Source organism: Myripristis murdjan, chromosome 12, assembly GCF_902150065.1.
Source record: "Myripristis murdjan chromosome 12, fMyrMur1.1, whole genome shotgun sequence".
NCBI classification, from domain to species: Eukaryota; Metazoa; Chordata; class Actinopteri; order Holocentriformes; family Holocentridae; genus Myripristis; species Myripristis murdjan.
Window position 1 is genome coordinate 972,865 of NC_043991.1, and position 20,822 is coordinate 993,686.

General features: G+C 42.2%; 3 protein-coding genes across 3 annotated transcripts in view; all 3 read right to left on the bottom strand.

The window, feature by feature from the left end:
- The window catches only part of LOC115369167 (zinc finger protein 569), a 64,975-nt gene extending 50,029 nt beyond the window's left edge, over positions 1-14,946 (bottom strand). The window contains exons 1-2 of the mRNA XM_030065737.1: positions 14,818-14,946; positions 7,689-7,920 (exon numbers count right to left, since the gene is read on the bottom strand). Of these exons, the coding sequence (XP_029921597.1) occupies positions 7,689-7,818 (130 nt within the window). The 5' untranslated portion in view covers positions 7,819-7,920; positions 14,818-14,946. The remainder of the gene's footprint in view (positions 1-7,688; positions 7,921-14,817) is intronic.
- On the bottom strand, positions 615-6,165 carry LOC115368715 (gastrula zinc finger protein XlCGF8.2DB-like). Its single transcript, XM_030065017.1, has 2 exons — positions 6,092-6,165; positions 615-1,667 (listed from the first exon to the last, which is right to left on the bottom strand). Exons 1-2 carry the CDS (start codon positions 6,163-6,165, stop codon positions 857-859), a joined length of 885 nt encoding a protein of 294 aa, XP_029920877.1. The 3' UTR covers positions 615-856.
- On the bottom strand, positions 7,858-20,822 carry LOC115369169 (zinc finger protein OZF-like). Its single transcript, XM_030065738.1, has 4 exons — positions 19,711-20,822; positions 14,934-15,137; positions 14,623-14,741; positions 7,858-7,920 (listed from the first exon to the last, which is right to left on the bottom strand). The coding sequence occupies exons 1-4, from the start codon at positions 20,708-20,710 to the stop codon at positions 7,858-7,860; spliced, it is 1,386 nt and encodes a 461-aa protein (XP_029921598.1). The 5' UTR covers positions 20,711-20,822.

The following is a 20,822-nucleotide window of genomic DNA, read 5'->3' on the forward strand; positions in this document are numbered from 1 at the left end:
ACCGCATCACTGCGGAGGCTGCACCAATCTGCCTGTCAATCTCACGCTCCATCCTTCCCTCACTCGTGAACAAGACCCCGAGATACTTGAACTTCTCCACTTGAGGCAGGACTTCTCCACCAACCTGGAGAGGGCATGCCACCTTTTTCTGGTCGAGAACCATGGCCTCAGACTTGGAGGTGCTGATTCTCATCCCCGCCGCTTCACACTCGGCTGCAAACCGCCCCAGTGCCTGCTGAAGGTCCTGCATCGATGGGGCCAACAGGACAACATCATCTGCAAAAAGCAGCGATGAAATCCTGTGGCTCCCAAACAGGACTCCCTCCGGCCCCCGGCTGCGCCTAGAAATTCTGTCCATAAAGATTATGAACAGAACCGGTGATAAAGGGCAGCCCTGCCGGAGTCCAACATGCACTGGGAACAGGTCTGACTTATTGCCGGCAATGCGAACCAAGCTCCTGCTCCGGTCGTACAGGGACCGAACAGCCCTTAGCAAAGGGCATCGGACCCCATACTCCCGGAGCACCCCGCACAGGGCACCATGAGGGACACGGTCGAATGCCTTCTCCAGATCCACAAAACACATGTGGGCTGGTTGGGCAAACTCCCACGAACCCTCGAGCACCCTCCGGAGGGTAAAGAGCTGGTCCAGTGTTCCGCGGCCGGATGAACACAACATATGTAACAAAATGTGTTGGGATGTGCTGCATCTCTAACATCAGCATTGACTCTGAAGCATCTCCTGCTGCTGCTCTCACTGACACACTCATGTTTGCTTACATTTGTATGATGCTCGATGAAGTTTCCCCCATACACACACACACACACACACACACACACACACAAGACTGCGTCTCTACGGTTTCCCTCCAGTGTGGTATCTCATGTGTAGCTTGAGGTTTCCTTTCTGTGCAAACCCTTTACCACAGAATGAGCAGGGGAACGGTTTTTCTCCAGTGTGGATTCTCATGTGTCTGTTGAGTTTTGCTTTCTCGGTAAACTGTTTACCACAGAGTGAGCAGCGGAACGGTTTCTCTCCAGTGTGGATTCTCATGTGTAGCTCGAGGTGTCCTTTCTGTGCAAACCCTTTACCACAGAGTGAGCAGACGAACGGTTTCTCTCCAGTATGGGTTCTCATGTGTGTCTTGAGGGTTCCTTTCTCAGTAAACCCTTTACCACAGAGTGAGCAGACGACTGATTTCACTTCAGTGTGGATTCTCATATGTGTGTTGAGGTCTCCTTTCCTGGCAAACGCTGTACCGCAGAGTGAGCAGGGGAACGGTTTCTCGCCAGTGTGGTTTCTCATGTGTAGCTCGAGGGTTCCTTTATGTGCAAACGCTGTACCACAAAGTGAGCAAGGGAACGGTTTCTCTCCAGTGTGGATTCTCATGTGTCTGTTGAGGTCTCCTTTCTGTGCAAACCTTTTTCCACAGAGTGAGCAGGGGAATGGTTTCTCTCCAGTGTGGATTCTCATGTGTCTGCTGAGTTTTCCTTTCTGGGTAAGCTGTTTACCACAGAGGGAGCAGGGGAATGTACTCTTTCCTGTGTTCTTGGTCTTGGAGCAGGAAGCTGGTTTCTCTCCCACATCAGGACTGTCATGACTGAGAGGGACTTCACTCAGTGGGTTTGAATCTGACTGAGCTTCTGTGGTCTCATCCCAGTCATCACTGTCCTCAGTCTCAGCCTCAGAGGAGGGTTCTGGGTTCCTGGCTCGTTCATCTCCACCATCTTCTGTTTCCATCTGTCCAGTGGAGCGGCAGGCGTCTCTGTTCCACTGAGCTTCCTCTTCATCATCCTCACTCTTCACAGGGACAGCAGTGAACGGCAGCTTGGTGATATCCTGAAGCTGCTCTCCCTGCTGATTGATCCAGAGTTCCTCCTGTTCCTCCTTAATGTGTGGGGGCTCAAAGTCCAGAGTGGTGGTCCACTGAAGCTGCTCAGAGGGAACCTCCTCTTTACACACTACTGGAAAAAAACACACAGACACACACAATTATGCTTGGAAGCTGACCCGAGCCTGTCAGCATCACTTCATGTCAGCATAATCCCTACTAAAGCTTTTGTAAAAAAAAAAAAAACAGATATGGTAACAATCAACACAAGCTTTTTTGTTTTTTTGTTTGTTTTGTAAATAGGTGAGAAATAGGTTGTTTCTTATTCTTAGCTAATTCCAGTTCCCTCCATGACTGCTTGGTGACCAAAGATCAGATGTCCCTTACCTTTCTCCACCTGAGCCCCTATAAAAACTTTGTTTTACATGGTCCTGAAAACCTCACCACCTCAGTTGATGAGTTTATTGGCCGACTTCACTCTAACATCAAACCTGCCACTGAGAATCCCTGTGTCATCTTTGACCAGTTCATGTCTTCATGTCTCGAAGCTCGCTCAGTGTTTTCTTTAAATGAGAAACATCACAAAAATAGCTTGTCTTCTAGAGACCTTGAACTTCTGATTCACACTTTGATTTAGTCCTGTCTAGATTATTGTAATTCCCTCTACAGACAAGCCTCAGTCAAGCCGCGTTAAATATTTTACAGTTGGTTCAGATTATTAACTAGAACGAGCTGCAGGTCCCACATCACCTTGTTCTGGCTTCCTTCCATCACCTCCAAAATTTACAAAAACTAGCTGTTCTCATCCTGTGGGATTCAGTTAGAAGGAAATCCTGCTGGTTTGAGCCCAGAATCACAGTCTTCTCCTCAGCAGAGACGTTGAAGACACGTTGCCATGACTTGGGTCCAGTGTTAATTTTGACAGCAATTTTAATTTATAGGGCCCTATCTTGCGCCAGAGTCCCTAAACCCGTTATCTGGAGATTTAGCATTGCGCAAGAAGTGTTCCCCCGCAAAAGTTGCTATCTTGCGCGCCTCCCGTTATCTGAACACTTGCGCTACCCGCTATATTATGCATAGATGTGTTTTGGGCGTTACGCCAATTAAACCAATCAGTGTGCCAGGTGCCATTGCCTATAAGGCTGCGTTATCCTAAATCCTAAACCCGTGATGGAGAGAGGGAGGTAGATTTTCTCAGGGGTTCAACTGAGGCTAAAGCAAGGTAGCTTTTTATATACAGTACAGGCCAAAAGTTTGGACACACCTTCTCATTCAATGCGTTTTCTTTATTTTCATGACTATTTACATTGTAGATTCTAACTGAAGGAATCAAAACTATGAATGAACACGTGGAGTTATGTACTTAACAAAAAAAGGTGAAATAACTGAAAACATGTTTTATATTCTAGTTTCTTCAAAATAGCCACCCTTATTGTCTGCTGAGGCATGGCATCCCACTCTTCTTGAAGGGCGGCCCTCAGGTCATTGAGGTTCTGGGGTACAGAGCTCCGAGCCTCTACACAGCGACTCAGCTGATCCCATAGGTTTTCTATGGGATTCAGGTCTGAGAAAGTGCAGGCCACGCCATTTGAGGTACCCCAGTCTCCAGCAGCTGTTCCCTAATCATGCGACCTTGATGAGCTGGAGCATTGTCGTCCATGAAGATGAAATTAGGCCTGTGTTGTTCATGCAGGGGCACAATGACTGGATTAATGATGTTATTCAGGTAGTATGGGCTTGTCACTGTACCATTCACAAAGTGTAGGGCAGTTCTGTACTGACTAGACACACCTGCCGACACAGTAACACCACCACCACCAAAGGCTCATCTGGTGACAACAGTGGCTGATGCATAGCGCTCTCCTTGACGTCTCCAACATCGTTGGCGGCCATCATTTCTGCTCAACATGAATCGGCTTTCATCAGAGAACAGCACTGAGGCCCACTGGTCCCTCGTCCAGCGTAAATGCTCCCTGGCCCATGCAAGACGATGACACCTGTGCCTGGTGGTGTGGTCAGGTACCCTTGCAGGTCGTCTAGCACGCAGACCATGCTGATGTAAACGGTTTCGAATGGTCTGACGTGACACTTGGGTGCCTCTCACCTCCCTTAAACATGCCTGGAGTTGAGTGGCATTCATCATCCGGTTCCGCAGGGCACTGTTCACAATGAAGCAGTCATCAGTGTGGGATGTGGCCAAAGGATGTCCACTTCTATGCCTTTCTGTGACTCTTCCAGTCTCTCTGTATCTCTGTTGCAACCTGCTGATGACACTCTGTGACACTCTAAGCTCAGTGGCCACTTCCGTCTGAGAACATCCTGTTGGAAGCCTCGCAATGGCGAGGTGCTGCTGATCAATTGTTAGGTGTCGTCTTGGTCTCATGATGTCAAAATGTGAACAGCATGATGAGGAGGACTGTTTAAATACCAATTCTAATTGAACCAGGAAATTTATAAGTCGATTCATGGATCAAACACCTGATGTGAATTTTGCCGTTAAGCTCCTTGTTAGAGAACAGCAACTTGTGCAAAAAGTACTGAAACACTGAACAGTTGGATATGTGCATTCAAAAGTTTACAGAAGGTCACATTAAGTTCACCTGTAAAGGTTATAATGCATTTTAGGTTCATCCTGAAATTTCACCCGAAAGCCGAATAGCCCTAACTTTTAGTGAGTAGTGTATATATATATATATATATATATATATATATATATATATATATACACATATATTTTGAAGGAAAAAGCCCCCAGATCATGATGGCGCCCCCTCCACTGTGCCGTGTAGAAAACATCTCAGGTGGGATCTCCTTGTCATGCCAGTAACGTTGGAAGCCATCAGGACCGTCAAGGTTAATTTTTTTCTCATCAGAGAATAAAAATTTCTTCCACCTTTCAATGTCCCATGTTTGGTGCTCTCGTGCAAACTCCAAACGGGCAATTTTGTGCCGTTGAAGGAGACGAGGCCTTTGAAGACGTTTTTTGTTCTTAAAACCTTTTTCTCGCAGATGCCATCTGATGGTTATGGGACTGCAGTTGGCACCAGTGATAAGCTTAATTTGCCGAGGATCGTCCCGTGTCTTGATGGACAGCCAATTCACGATTATGACCTGGAGAATATAGCCAATAGGATTGGCCGATTTCACAAGACCACACCCCTCATAATTCCACGTACAGCTAATGTCTCACAAACAAACTTCTTTAGCAACCATGTATCACTAGGCTACTAGACTATGTAACTTAAGTCTTGCGGTGAAGAAAATTATTCTCAGTGCATTTACAATACATTAGTAACGTTACTAGTCCTTAACACTAGAAGGCGCTCTAAGACCGCCCAGCTATTCGGTCCCAAACCAGAGGCTGTTTCAGGTGAGGATTCAGTTCACCCAAGGAGGTCAAAAGGAGTTCACCAGGCATCTTAGCTCCGGACGTAACGAACATTAATGTGTGCTCAGTCTGCAAGCATGTTCAGGCTTCAGAGGACCTTTGGACTGAATGTTCGCAGCCTTAGACTTCCATTCTATGATGTATATTTAGCAGGTAAGCAGATGTATTTGTTTAGAAGTAACATAGCCTTGAGTGCTACAGTGGGATATGCTAACATAATGACATGTCCAACAGTACAACGTTAGCTCTAGCTATAACGTTATGACGTTAGCTGTTTGTTGTCGCTAGCCTAGGTTAGCTAGGTAAAATAATTTATCCCTTTAGTTAAAACCTTCTTGGAGAATATTATGTCATTCGTTAGACAATGTAGCCTTATATTGTCGGGGATTAAAGGCCCCATGGCCTGAAAAATGAAATTTTCGTTGTTTTGGCGTGATAGGGAAGGTCTTGGGGCCACATAAATACTATGCCATGCATTTTGCCTATGATTAATGGAGAAGTGCACACAGCCAGTTTTTTGAAACTGTCCCTGTAGAACGAGCGCATGTCACTTCCTGGAATTTTAAGACGTCAGTCTGTATTATGATGTCAGTGACTCCGCCCACAGCCCGCCTTCCTCAACCAGTAAGCTTCAACACCCCAACCAACAAGCTACCAAGCTAGCGAACTTAGCCAGTTAGCTTCAACTCCCCAACCAACAAGCTACCAAGCTCATTTCAGCGCCGACTGTTTTATCAACCCTGTTTTATCAAGCTGCACATACAGCAGTCGTGCACACAAAATGGGATAGCGTTTTTCACTTCGGATCCCCGAGTGATGGGTAAAGTCAGCCTAGCGTTGATCCCGGCTGTCTTCCCCCTCCTTTGTTTACGTTGGCACCGCTTGCGTTTCCTCCTCTCCCTGGTGACGGCCGGTGAAGACACAGGTAAAATCCCGTGCTGGCATAGTGTGTCCACATCAAAGCAGAGTGCCTCATTTCTTGCAGCATGCTTTACCCTGATGTTTAGTAAAGTCTCTCGGCTGTAGGTTATGCAACCTGAGCGTCGGAGGTAAGCAAAACATTTGAAACTTTCACTCTCGCTGATCCCTGGAGGGGCCACTGCGTCCATGTGCGCCGCCATCACCATAGCAACACAATGCCGGCTTTGTCTATGGTTTGGGATCGGAGTCAGGCTCAAGTACGTACGGTTGTATAACATCACACTAGGTGTGTTTGTGCAGACTGGGGCCTAAACAGTCTTGGAGCTGCATCAGTTGGCTTTGACCGGAAAGCTGAGACTCTTGTGGATTCAATGAGCCACATTTGATTCCTGTGTGATGATGTTGGCCCCCATAGCGGCCATTTCACTGCAGGCAGAGCATTTTGTCAAACTGGACGTCGCTGTAGAAAATGACCTCTAGTGACCTCTAGGAGAACCACAGCCTCATCAGACTTTACACACACAAACTAGAGGAGGATTCAAAAAAACTAAAAACCCCATGCAGCCACAAAGCATCAGCATTTTACAATAACTTAATTTACCTGACCAGTTGCACACGTGAAAATCTGAGAATAATTTGGCAGAAAGATCTTGAATGCGAAATTGATAAAGACACCTGGGAACAGATCCTGGCTGATAATGGAAAATAAATCAAGGAAATTAGAGGCAAATTTATTCAATATAAAATTCTACATCACTTTTACTGGACACCATGTAGGCTTTTTAGGATAGGGCTAATATAATAGAAACAGGCACCTTTTTGCACCTTATATGGGAATGTGCTACAGTCAGACCCTTCTGGTATAAAATACTGACATACCTAAAGAAATGGGCAAGAATTAGTCTGCCAGCTTCCCCTCGTCTATGTCTTCTACCTAGTCTTCTTCTAGGTGACAGAACAGTAATACCTAAATTGACAAAAGATGCACACTCAGTGCTGATGGTGGGCATAGCCTCAGCTGCCAGAATTATATTGAGACAATGGAAATCGCCCAGCGGACCAACATTCCAAGAATGGAAAGTTCTGATGACTGAAACTGTGTCATATGAAGTTATGCTGGCTAGAATACGGTGTAAAGGGCCTGTGGTCCTAGGAAGTTGGGATGACTTTACAGAATATCTGACATCTAACTAGGGCCCAAGTCCAAATCTTTGTACATGTCTAAATCCATGTTTCTTTGCCATGTCTTATGTAATGTATGCCTGTCAAGATTAGATTTTGTACTCTCTGCTCTTTTTTTTTTTTTTTTAACCAGGAACCATACATGTTATGTTATTGCCATGAGCTATGTACCACAGTTTGCAAATAATAACTTTAATTATAAAAAAAACCCTAAAAATAAACAGCAATAAATCGTAATATCAAACCACAATACTATATGTTGAATCAGCACACCAGTATTGTTATAGTACTGAATCGAGAGATAAACACATCATCTCAGCCCTCGCATTAGTAATGTGGTGGGGAAAACAGTGAATTTAACCAACCTGCTGGGTCAATCTGCTCTTCAGCTTCTAAAACAGCGTCCAGCAGCTTCTCATGCCGTTTGTTGTCCTCTGCTGATGGTGACGTTTCCTCCTCAGACTCTGCTCTGCTTCTTCCAAACAGCCCAGACATCTCTTCATCACAGCTTCGTCACAGCTTCATCAGCTGCACTCACTCACTGGTTGTCCATGGATCTCTGTAATGAGGGCTTGACAGCTCGGACTGGAGCTGGAGCTGGTTGGGAGGATGAGACCAGTGCGCTGCAACACAAGGATGTTCTCTCCAGTTATGCTTACTGATAACAGCTGGTACCATTAAGGAAGCATTAAGCAGTGATGTTGTTAACATAAGCTAACAACAGAGCTCCTGACTCCTCAGGACTGCAGCTGGAGGCTAGTGTTGCCACACGTTCTGGTTTTCCCAGGATTGTTCTCTTTTTTTGAGGCACTGCCCCGGAAAATTACTATTCTTTCCCGGGACACGAACTGTCCCATTTTTTTGTGAAAATGTAGGCTACTTCTTCTAATTTAGAATGTTAAGAGTTCCAAATAAAAACTGCATTCTTACCAGGTTGTGATACTGCTATTCTGTTTTTATGGATGGATTAGAATGGACATTCCCATTCAAATCAACATAGCAGGACTGTCAGAGCGGCAGAGTGTCCATTCTATCCATTCAAGTTCTGTGGGTAGCAGATACGAAAGTTTACCTTGTCGCCTAGCAACTGCTGCTCGGGCTGTCAGTCTGAACGACCGCATGGTGGGAAAGTTAGCCAACGTTACTTAGCCTAGAGATAGCCAATTTTGCGTGTGCTTTATCCTTGATTTATTTATTTCGTTTTGTAAAAAAAAAAAAATTAAAAAAGGAAGGGGCGGGGGGGGGGGGGTGTTTTACATTTGCGCCTCAAATGGCCAATTTTTTCACAGCCAAGTCTAAGGTCAAAGGTCAAAATAAATCAGCCAGTCCAAAGTAATGATGCCCCCTGAAGGCTGAGTGGAGCAGTGCATAGTGTGTCTGTTGAGGAGAGGAAACTCTGTTGCTGATCAGCAGTCATTAGCTGAGTGAGAGCACCGGCCTGCAGTTAGAGATGGGATTTATGGCTCTTTGAAGGGAGCCGGATCTTGAGGATCCGTTCCTCTCAAAGAGCCGTTCAAAAGACTGGCTCATTTTTACATTTATTTTTTTTTAACCTGTTAAGACCTAAACATTCCACATGAGACTAACAGGGTGGTATCAGACTGTACTGGATGCTAAGATGGTGTGGGTTAATATTTCGATCAGAATCATTCAAACTTAGACATCCCATATTCTATTGGTGGGATATCTGAGTTTGAATTATCCTGAAATAATGATAATTTCATTTGGCAATGGTCTGTGTGGACATTTGTAAACATTCCACAGGGTGGCGCGGCGCCACATCCCTCTGCTTTGACAATAAGATCACTATTTTGGATTTACCCTTACCTAAAAAAGGTAAGCAGGGTACAATGAATTCCCATGTAAAACAGCTTTTACTTTTAGTGCAAAATAGAACAAGAACAAACCTTGCAATATGTAGTGCAAATTTTAGTCTTTCTTTAGAAATTCATGATAACGCGTATCAAATGAGAAAACAAGGAGATTATAAAAATATGTAACACTATCCAATACTTTTAAAAAGCTTAACAAGATTTCAACTTCAAATATTAGAATAGAACAATATCAGTGCAAATTTTAAGAACATTTTGGACTGAAAACTCACAATAATAATACTAATGTTGTACACCTGAGCTGCTTTGACCAAAACAGGAGATCAGCTCCTTGACTTAGCTTACTTTCTGTAAGCAATAAAATCAAGTGTAAAAAAATAAAAAATAAAAAAAGGCAGCTCTGAAATAATACTGCAGTCCCATGCTTTATGACTTCTTCTACAGAGTGAATTAAAGCAAAAAACAAAGAAATTGGGAATTGGCTCGTTCATTTCAAAGAGCCGTTCAAAAGAATCAACTCATTCGCGAACGACCCATCACTACCTGCATTGCTCCAGCAGAATCACTCTGCGCCTCAGAGTGGCTTCAACAGACAACAGAGGGAAAGACTGTTCAGCTTTGGTCAAACCACAAAGAAGCTACTGGTATGGATGAATTAATTATGTGGACTCTGATAATGTTTACTGTGTTACTGGTTAATGATTTGATATAATGATCAAATGAAATAGCAGCTAATCATGTTGAGCAGCAGTCAAGTTGCCTGCTTGGATTTGATTTTCTCTTTTGGCTTATAGTTTCTGTTTAAAGTATAATACTGCGAGTTACACAGTTGTTGTCATTCTTAAAGGTTTTGATGGTAAATGCGTGTGAAATGTGTGTAATATTAAAAAAGCAAATATGCACTTTAAAACCATTTAAGTTAAAGTTAAATTACTTAAAATGTTTAAAAATGAGTTAAGACATTGTTTTCTTTGAAAGTGGTGATTGTAAATTTCTGTTTCATTTGAAGGTTTTCAACCTGATATTCCTCCTATGACAAAATAAAAGCTGGAAAGAGGAAAAGAGTTGTCCCGTGCATACTTTATGGTTGACCAGGCCTGTTTCAAGTTTGGGCAGAGGCTGAACAAAGAAAGTAAACCAATGAAAACTTGACATTTACAAATTAAATGTGGCTACTGGAGGCTAAAGCTGCTAGTTAGCCAGCAGCCGCCGCACACAGCAGCCTCAGAGCGCTGCCGGCAGAGGCTGTTCAACATGAAGCAGCAGGCCGTCACAGTGAATCCTCACATGTCCAGAGAGACGCTCAGAGTCAGGCCTGTTGGGGGGCAGGGGCTACTACAGGAACGTCCTCTGGCTCGGCCCTCTCACCTGCCGTGTCTCCACTGAGAGGGCCGAGTAGGAGGAAGGTTCCTGTAAAGTTACCGGGCGGCTGCACGACCATGACCGGGGCATCAAAATGCGTGTTGTTAAAAAAGCCTGTTGTTAGCGTTTGCTCACGTCCGCTAAAGCTAACGTTAGCACCCCTAAAAATGCCAGCTAAAAAGTGTGTCTAACTCTGAACCTCGGTCGGAGCGTGTGTTCCTCAGGTTAGGTTATTTTCCACTGCTGTTTAAATTGTTAATACTTCTGTTTAAATTGTTCATATTTCTATTTTTTTATAATCCTTGTTTATAGTGTTTATATTGCTTACTGCTATTTATCATGTGTATACTGTATATTTCTTCTAAATTTGCACATTGACCTACCTCTATGCACATTTTATACACCCATGCACACGTTTTTTTCTGTTTTTGTTTTTGGGTTTTTTTGCACATTGCTTTTTGCACACTGGGTTGGGTACTCAGATCTTATTCTGTTGTACTTAGATCTTATTCTTTATTTTTATTTTTTTTAATTAATTAATTTATTATTTTTTATCTTTTTTTATTTTATTTAATCTGTAATCTGTGGATACTGCTGAAAAACTGCGAATTTCCTGCGGGATGAATAAAGTATCTATCTATCTATCTATCTGTTAGCGTTAGCTCACGTCCGCTAAAGCCAGGGTTGCCAAGTCCGCGTTTTTTCCGCCAAATTGGGCTACTTTTTAAGTGTTGCCGCGGGTAACAAATTTTGTCCGCGGGTTGGGCTTGGGCAGACCTGTGGCATACAGATGATGAATAATGCCCATGAATAAAGATTCATATTTTGAATGACTAATGAAACCTGCTGCCAGGAGTCTGAGCCCACCAGAGAGATGCTGGCCTTGTTCAATACAGTTCTGTATGACAGGGACCAGGGCGAGGGATCTCAGCATGTCTAAAAAGAAACTGGACAGCGCTGTAAATAGTTCAAGTTCATGGAGTTTTTTCCCGTTCTTTTCTATGTTGGAGACAGCCCGCAGTTTAACGGGTGAGCTGAAATGATTTTCAATTGCCTTTGCCTGGGAGATTGCCTCTAATGTTTATGATGTTATTTTATAGGTATTATAGTGCATTTTGCAATTATAGCAATGCTGTTGGACTTTAAAAGCAACATATATGGATTTTTATGGGCATATTTTGAGTTCTGGTATTGGGCTGATTTTTGGGCCGTTTTTATACCCGGTTGGGCGGGTTTTGGGCTGGTTTTGAGTCGCTGTTTGGCTGCTTTTGTCTCACAGATCTGGCAACCCTGGCTAAAGCTAACATTAGCACCCCTAAAATCAGAAGGCCCGTTTCCCCCGCCGCAGCTTCGGGGTAATTTTACGGGGCTGTGGCCGTTGTCGCGTGTCTCCACCGCCGGAACCTCCCCGAAGGAGAGAGTTCAGGAACCTTTACAGGGGCTAAAAAACGGCCCTGCCTCGGGGTAGGGACTCTGAGCGGCCTGAAAAAACTCCTGGGTTTACTCAGTGTGATGTGATGTCAACAGAAAGCAGGCGTCTCTATAGTCCAGTAATTTTAGGCCAAAATTGGGGTCAACCTAGGACAAATTGCAAGAGAAGCAAACTCAACTGATTTTGTTTCCTCAGTTTGTCCTGAGTGAGGGGAAAAAAGTCCCAAGGAATCCCATTGGTGGAAAGTTTTGAAAATCACCTATTTATGATAATTCAAGTAACCTTGAATTAAAAGGTTACTATATAACAGTGAATTAAAAGGTTACTGTATATATTATGGAGGACTAAAAGGGACAGAATGAAATAAATAAATAGATCTTTAAATAAATACTTAAAAGTGTCATTAATTAATTAAAATGGGAATTAAATAAATAAATGTGTCATTAAATAAATAAATGTGTCATTAAATGTGTCATTAATTCATTAAAATACCAGTTCATTTAATGTAAAAACATATATATAATTATTTCATTATTTATTTAATTATTTCATGGACCGGTGTTGCAGTGCTTCATGAATTAATTTTATCTGTCAAACTCACCCATCAAAGTCAGTGGGCGGGACTAACGTGAATCTAGCCCAATCGATTGCTTAGGTCTGAAGCCTGGAAGTCTGCCGGAGCCGGAGGAGTTCTGCTGAGAGCCTCTCCAGTTAAAGTTACTGCTTCTCTGAGTAGTTCTGGGCAACTTCTCGACATTTTGTGGCTGCACCTATCTAGCACGCATCGCGCACCGCAGTAACATTTGCTCCTGCAAATCCCCCATTTGCTTGAACCAAGTAAAGGTTGCGCCACCAAGTGTGTCAGAATATCAAATCAAATCAAATCAAATCAAATCAAGCTTTATTGTCATTAAGCTACACATACAGCAGTAGTGCACACAAAATGAGATAGAGTTATTCACTTAGGATCCCCGACTGATGGTAAAGTCAGCAGTTTAAAAGTCTAACAGCTTTCTGGAGGAAGCTGTTGCTCATTCTAGCGGTTTTGCTTTTCACCGTTTGCCTGATGGAAGCAGCTCAAAGTATTTGTGGAGCGGGTGAGAGGGGTCTCTGCCAATGTTCAGTGCTCTACTCCTGCAGGGATGGGATGTTTCCATGGAGCCATGTCTCCGCAAAAGCAAGCACACAGCAGTCTCTCTCCTGCGGGTGTCTTAGCAAGCGTAGCTCGTCCAGCTTGTTGTCGAGGGAGCGAACATTAGAGAGCAAGAGCCACAGTCCTGCTGGTCTGGAGGGGTTAGCCTATAGCCTTTAGCCTGTAGCCTTTAGCCTTTAGCCTGTAGCCCGTAGCCTTTAGCCTTTAGCCTGTAGCCTAGCGTGGTTCCCGGCTCTCTTCCCCCTCATTTGTTTACGTTCGCACCGCTTGCGCTCCCTCCTCTCCCTGGTGACGGCCGGTGTAGACGCAGGTAAAATCCCGTGCTGGCGTAGTGTGTCCACATCAAAGCAGAGAGCCTCAGTTCTTGCAGCATGCTTTACCTGATGTTTAGTAAAGTCTCTCGGCTGTAGGTTATGCAACCTGAGCGTCTGGGTTAAGCAAAACAGTTAAAAACTTTCACTCTAGAATATGTTTACTTGCTCTGCATCAATCGATTATCTGAAGTCGATCCGTCTTGGCTTGCTGTGCCGGGTAACCAATCAGGTGTTAGGATCCGCCCACTGACTTTGATGGGTGAGTTTGACAGATAAAATTAATTCATGAAGCACTGCAACACCGGTCCATGAAATAATTAAATAAATAATGAAATAATTATATATATGTTTTTACATTAAATGAACTGGTATTTTAATGAATTAATGACACATTTAATGACACATTTATTTATTTAATGACACATTTATTTATTTAATGACACATTTATTTATTTAATTCCCATTTTAATTAATTAATGACACTTTTAAGTATTTATTTAAAGATGTATTTATTTATTTCATTCTGTCCCTTTTAGTCCTCCATAATATATAGTAACCTTTTAATTCACTGTTTAAATGTCTGTTCTGGCATTTATTCCTTATATTCCTTATTAATGCATATCAAATCAGATAATGTGTGATATGCATGTGTAAACAGAATAATTCAAAGAACTTGTAATTGACCTTTTTTCTTGTCTTAGTGTGTGTAATCAACTTGTGAATTTTTATAGTGATATCTGAAAGTAAAATGTTGAACCCCTTTCCCCTGTGTGTTAAAAACAGTGTTTTTTGGTAATATGTGGTCATAAATAGGTGATTTTCAAAACTTTCCACCAATGGGATTCCTTGGGACTTTTTTTTCCCCTCACTCAGGACAAACTGAGGATACAGAATCAGTTGAGTTTGCTTCTCTTGCAATTTGTCCTAGGTTTTTTCATAAAAATGACTGGACTACTAGCAGCACGGCCAAGATTACCAAGCTAAGGCTAACGTGCTAGCTAACGCTAACAACAGGCTTTTTAGCCGGCATTTTTAGCGGCGCTAACGTTAGCTTTAGCGGACCTGAGCTAACGCTAACAACAGGCTTTTTTAACAACACGCATTTTGATGCCCCGGTCATGGTCGCGCAACCTGTAAAGGTTCCTGAACTCTCTCCTTCGGGGTAGTTCCGGCGGTGGAGACACGGCCACGGCCCCGTAAAATTACCCCGAAGCTCCGGCGGGGGAAACGGGCCTGAAACATGTGAGCTCCGGACAGCCGCTGCTTCCCCATCAGGCCTGCTGCTCCCACTGTTAGCATGCGGCTAGCGCTCTGGATGCTAACGGCTGGTTCCACACGGAGCAGATTCACAGCGCCGAGATTCAGTCAGAGCGCACAGACACATCACACAGCTGCACTTACATGCTCCTGGACGCGCACACGCACGGACGGCTGCACTTATGGCTGCAAACTTATTTCCACAACACACAGCAGATGGACTTCTCTTCCTCTCTCAGACACTTTCCACCGCAAACTACAACTCAACATGGCGGCCGCTTCTTCTTCTTCTTCTTCTTCTTCTTCTTCTTCTTCTTCTTCTTCTTCTTCTTCTTCTTCTTCTTCTTCTTCTTCTTCTTCTTCTTCTTCTTCTTCTTCTTCTTGGGTTTTATTGGCGGTTGGCAAACATTGAATAGTAGCATTACCGCCACCTACTGGTTTGGAGTGTGGATCAGTATGACTACCTCCCCATACAATTAAATAAAAATAAATAAAGTAAATAAAGTTATATCCTCCTAATTAAATCACTTCTTCTCAAAAACTCAAACATAAACTCATAACTCTTATTCCCTGACTGTTGTTGTAATATTGTCCTGATGTCAAATGGCATTTTATTGTCTTTAAGCTGTTTAATCCATTTTTGCCTGTTTACTTCATACCCCTGACAATGTGTCATTACATGTTCTATGGTTTCTTGTTGCCCACATTTCCCACATTCCCCTGTATTGTGTTTTCCCATTTTTGCTAATGTATTATTAAGTGCAGTATGTCCAAACCTAAGTCTTGATATTATTGTTTCCTCTCTTCGGTTCTGTCTTGTAGCTCTCATTCCTCCCACTTCCCTTTGTACTGTGTAAAACCAACGCCCTGTCCTGTCTTCCTCCCATTGCTTTTGCCATCTACTCCTCAATCTTTGTTTAATTATATTCTTGATTTCTGATTTACTAATATTAATTTCCAATTCAGTATTTCTGCTTTTTGTTGCTTCTTTCGCAGCCTTATCTGCCTCCTCATTCCCTTTCACCCCAATGTGCGCCAGTACCCATAAAAACACCACTGTAATCCCCATCATTTGTATTCTGTATAGTGTTTGTTGTATCTCGATCAAAATGTCTGACCTACTGTGTGACTGACTGTTTTGTAAACTGGTTAGTGCTGAACTTGAATCTGAACAAATCACTGCTCTCAGTGGCCTTATTTCTTCCACCCACTGCATTGCTAATAATATTGCCAACATTTCCCCTGTGTACACAGACACTTCCCCACTGATCCTTTTCCCTACTGTGACGTGAAACTCTGGGACAATAAACGCTACTCCTGTCTTGACTGAATTCTTTGATGCATCTGTATATACCTTAACGTAATTGCTATAACCTTCTATGTATATCTGAATGGTCTGAAAATTATAAACACCCTTTCTGTCCTTGCTTTGTGTTAGTAGAGTGAAATCCACTGTGGCATTTGGCAATATCCAAGGTGGTATAGCTGGCAATGGTACTGTCTGACTCATGTTTAAATGTGCTATTTCAATTTCTTTTGTTTTCTGATTCATTACCCAACCAAAGCTTTTACTGTCCCTTTTTTTCCTTTTCCCAACATGGTTCTAGAGTGAGTTTTGTCGCACAGCGCGATTAACTGCGAATCGCGGCATTGCACAATCAATAATCAACTGATAATAATAATCAACCAGATCTGTCAGACCTGACCGGTTGGCCACGCACATCGTGCGATGTTGGCCGGCACCAAGCAGGCACCACTCCACCAAAATTTCACAATGTTTCCAGCCAGGGGAGCTCATGTCACTACTAGGGGAGCTGAGCTCCCCTTTGCTCCCCCTTATTTTGCACACTGGTCTTGGGCCGTCAAATGTCTACAAGACTACCTGGAAAACACCGGGCAAACAGTTGATTTCTCAACTCTAAGTAAAGAAGAGATAAACAAGATCCTCCGTGAATTTTATGGAGCTTTAATTTCTATAATAAAGAGAAATAACCCTACAAAGCCATTTCTATCATATATGATAGACGTTATCAGATAACACATTCCGTTTCAGTTTAATCAATACTTGACCAAAAATACTGTTGTATACCTTTGGACACTTCCTGTTCACCTTGGACCATACCATTGGCACTTCAAGTACTGTCATATATATATATATATATATATATATATATATATTTATATATACTGTCATTTTTTTTTACATTTTGTTATAGGACTAAATAAAGGGTTCAGTTTCAAAAAATTGGAATTTTCTGCCAATCCTTTCATAGTTCAGGCTTTATAGGGTTAAATGCCTCAGCAGATTCAGCACCACGGACAGTACCTGCCTCAGCAGATTCAGCACCACGGACAGTACCTGCCTCAGCAGATTCAGCACCACGGACAGCGCCTGCCTCAGCAGATTCAGCTCCACGGACAGTACCTGTAAGATTTTCCACGGAGATGTGCTGCTGTAACTTTGTTCTTGTTATTGTGTTAATGTTACCAGTTATTAATCAGCCTATTAATCGTTATTCATTTGTTTAGTCTTTATGAGTTGCCTAGGCCATTGATTTAATTAATTTGTCAATTTGTTTGCATCTGTACACTGAAGTGAACATTTAATAAATCAACACATCGGTGAAAACTGTCATCTTTATTTCAGAGGTAAATTGATAACAGCCTGAAAAGGTGAGTGGCCCCCGAAAGGTGGGGTTGAAATTATATAACGCTGTTCAGCCTTAATTTTACTGGTTACTGTTACTTTTGCTGGTTAGCCACATTAATCAGAGCTGACGTTAAATTGGAGTGACACACCTCCAGCTGAAATAAAACATCTGCTGGTGAGTTTATTAAAAGACAGATGTTTGTTCTGGCACCGACACTGGAAAGCAGCACCCTGTATTTAAATATAACTGTTCATATAAGTTGGTTGTAGATAAAGATAAACTGTGCTGCTGAGTCGTTGTCACGGCACCTGTTAGATTAAAAATGACGTCGGCAGAAGTATAACTATCAGTCCATGAGAAAAACATTTTTTTCCAGTGGATATTCTAGTAACAACATGATTGAGTTAGCAGAGCAGTTTTTTGTTGCTGTGTGTGGTATTTATTCAGTTTTGGAAAATCGCGATGTCTAGAAAACATGATAAGTCCCGAGTTGTCTGGCTGACAAGGACTAGTTACCGTCAGATCTCATGCTTTCCGCTGAAATGGAGAGAATACTAGCAAAAAACTTTGATATTTTGAGAGCAAAATGCCCACAGTATGAATACATTTTGATTATACATTTTATTTTGTTGGTTACCAGATACTGTCCGTGTTGCTGAATCTGCTGAGGCAGGTGCTGTCCGTGGTGCTGAATCTGCTGAGGCAGGTACTGTCCGTGGTGCTGACTCCCCTGAGGCATTTAATTCTTTTTATGATAGAAATTAAAGCTCCATAAAATTCACGGAGGATCTTGTTTAGCTCTTCTTTACTTACAGTAGAGAAATCAGCTGTTTGCCCGGTGTTTTTCAGGTAGTCTTGTAGACATCTGACGGCCCAAGACGTTGACTGGGCCGTACCAGGTTCATTCCATTGTGCAGACTAACAAAGTTGACAGAGGCTTTTGATGTGGGTTTCAGTGAAACATATCGTGTTGCCATGGAAACCACACAGACTCGGGCAATAATATTGCTGCAATAATATTATTTTTTAATGCTAAACTGAGAAAATGTACCACATTGTTGTGTTTATAATATTTAATCATTATAAATAATTATGATATGATATTTGGTGGGTTGTCGTGGCTGGTTTGGATTATTGGGTGGGTTGCAACCCACCCATCCCCCCCATAAATTACGCCTATGCTCTTATCCCATCCTTCTCCAATTTCCTAAATAGCTGGCTGTGATCTATAGTATCAACAGCCTTCTGTAGGTCAAAATAAATACCAGTAGAAAACTTATCACTTTCAGCTTCCTTTGTTTTTTCCACCATCTCCAGTGTTGCATGGGCAGTAGTTCCATTTTCACTGAATCCATATTGATGTTGACTCTATAATTCAATATAATTGATCTATAATTATCCATGTTAAACTTATCTTCATTATTAATGTTGGTTTTACCTTTACTGATTTCATATTGTTTGGAAAAACACTTCTTTGAAAAGACTGATTACAGATTTGGGTCAAGGGTCTTGCAATAGAATCAATAACTTGTTTAATAAATACCATCAATATAATTTATATCAGCTGATCTTTTGTTCTTTAATTTTCTAATAATTATAATAGAAATTGGTTTAATTTATCCCACAAAGGAACATATTGATATTACCATTAATCAGGTTATCAAAGAAATCTTTTTTGTCATCCAGGTAAGATCAGCTTTGAGGGGCCACAGTGGATTTGAAAAGGTTTGTAGTTTCTGCCATGTTTTCCAGGTTGCTATGGTTACTCAATATTTTGGCACTTGAACACCAATAAACATCAACATTGGAAATATGACCTTCTGACATTGCCTGTGAATGTGAAGTTTATTTACATTGCACCTTATCATCCCCGGAGGTTTTTCAAAGTGCTTTACAGGCAAAAGATGAGGAAAAAGTAAAAAATACAAAAATAAGATAAATAAAAGTAGAGAATTGGATATGTGTTCAAAAAATAATTAACAAAATACATTAAAGTATTAATAAAAATGATTAATTAAAAGTACTGGAAAAGAGAGCCTTAAACTTAGTTTTAAATGTGGCTACAGTTGGGGCATTTCCTAATTTCAAAAGTAATAAATAGAGTAAGTAATTACAAACAACAGATCAATATAATATAAATATGGACAAAAGAATACCACAGAATGGTGTGAAAAAGAAAATAAAGCAAAATATCAACTAAGAGAAAACATAGCAGTGGGGTATGCTGATATCTGAGAAGTAAAGAATTAGTTTTTATTACTTCTAGTAATTAATGTGTTGGTTTTTGCTCTCTGTCCTTCAAGCTGTGGCATATAAAAGCAAACTGGACAGCAGTGCTGGCTGCCTTATCACAACATGCGTGTGTGAGCGGCATTCAGATGTGTCTAACCAGCACACTCGTGTCTGCTAACATCTGAGCGCCATCGGAAACTTCTGCCACACACACTGCAGCTGAAGGGCTTCTCGCCTGTGTGGACTTTCATGTGTTGTTTTAAGCCACTTTTATCAATAAAAGCTTTCCCACAGACTGAGCAGCTAAATGGTTTCTCTCCAGTGTGGATTCTCATGTGTGAGTTGAAAGTGTGTTTCTGTGTAAAACCTTTACGACAAACTGAGCAGCTAAATGGTTTCTCTCCTGTGTGGATTCTCACGTGGGTATTGAAGTTACTTTTCCGTTTAAAACCTTTACCACAGACTGAGCAGCTAAATGGTTTCTCTCCTGAGTGGACTTTCATGTGTCTTTTGGAGTCATGATTATATGCAAAACTTTTGCCACAGATGGAGCAGCTGAACGGTTTCTCTCCTGTGTGAACTCTCATGTGTTTGGTAAAATTATTTTTATGTGCAAAAATTTTCCCACAGACTGAGCACATGAATGGTTTCTCTCCGGTGTGAATTCGCATGTGCGTTTTAAGGTTTCCTTTCAGTGCAAAACTTTTACCGCAGACTGAGCAGCTGAACGGTTTCTCTCCTGTGTGGACTCTCATGTGGGTGTTTAGTTCACGTTTCCTTGTAAAACCTTTCCCACAGATTGAGCAGCTACACCGTTTCTCTCTCTTGTGCATCATCATGTGTCTGGTAAAAGTTCCTTTTCGTTTAAAGTTTTTACCACAAAGAGAGCAACTCCACAGTTTCTCTCCTGTGTTCTTGCTCACAGAGCAGGAAGATGGTTTCTCTGCATCATCAGATCCATCATCACTGAAAAGGAGTTCACTCTGTGGGTTTGAACCTGACTGAGGCTCTCTGCTCTCCTCCCAGTCATCACTGTCATCAGTCTCAGCTTCAGAAGAGTGTGAAGAGAGGAGCTGGCCCTCACTAGTTGCTTGGAAATCAGCAGCTGGATCTGAGTTCCTGGCTGCTTCCTCTCCATCAGCTTCTGTTTTCATCTGTTCAGTGGAGCTGCTGGCTGGAGGCTCTGCCTCTCTGTTCTCCTCAGTTTGGCTCTGATGAAGCTGTGAGCACTGAGCTTCCTCTTCATCATCTTCACTCTTCACAGTG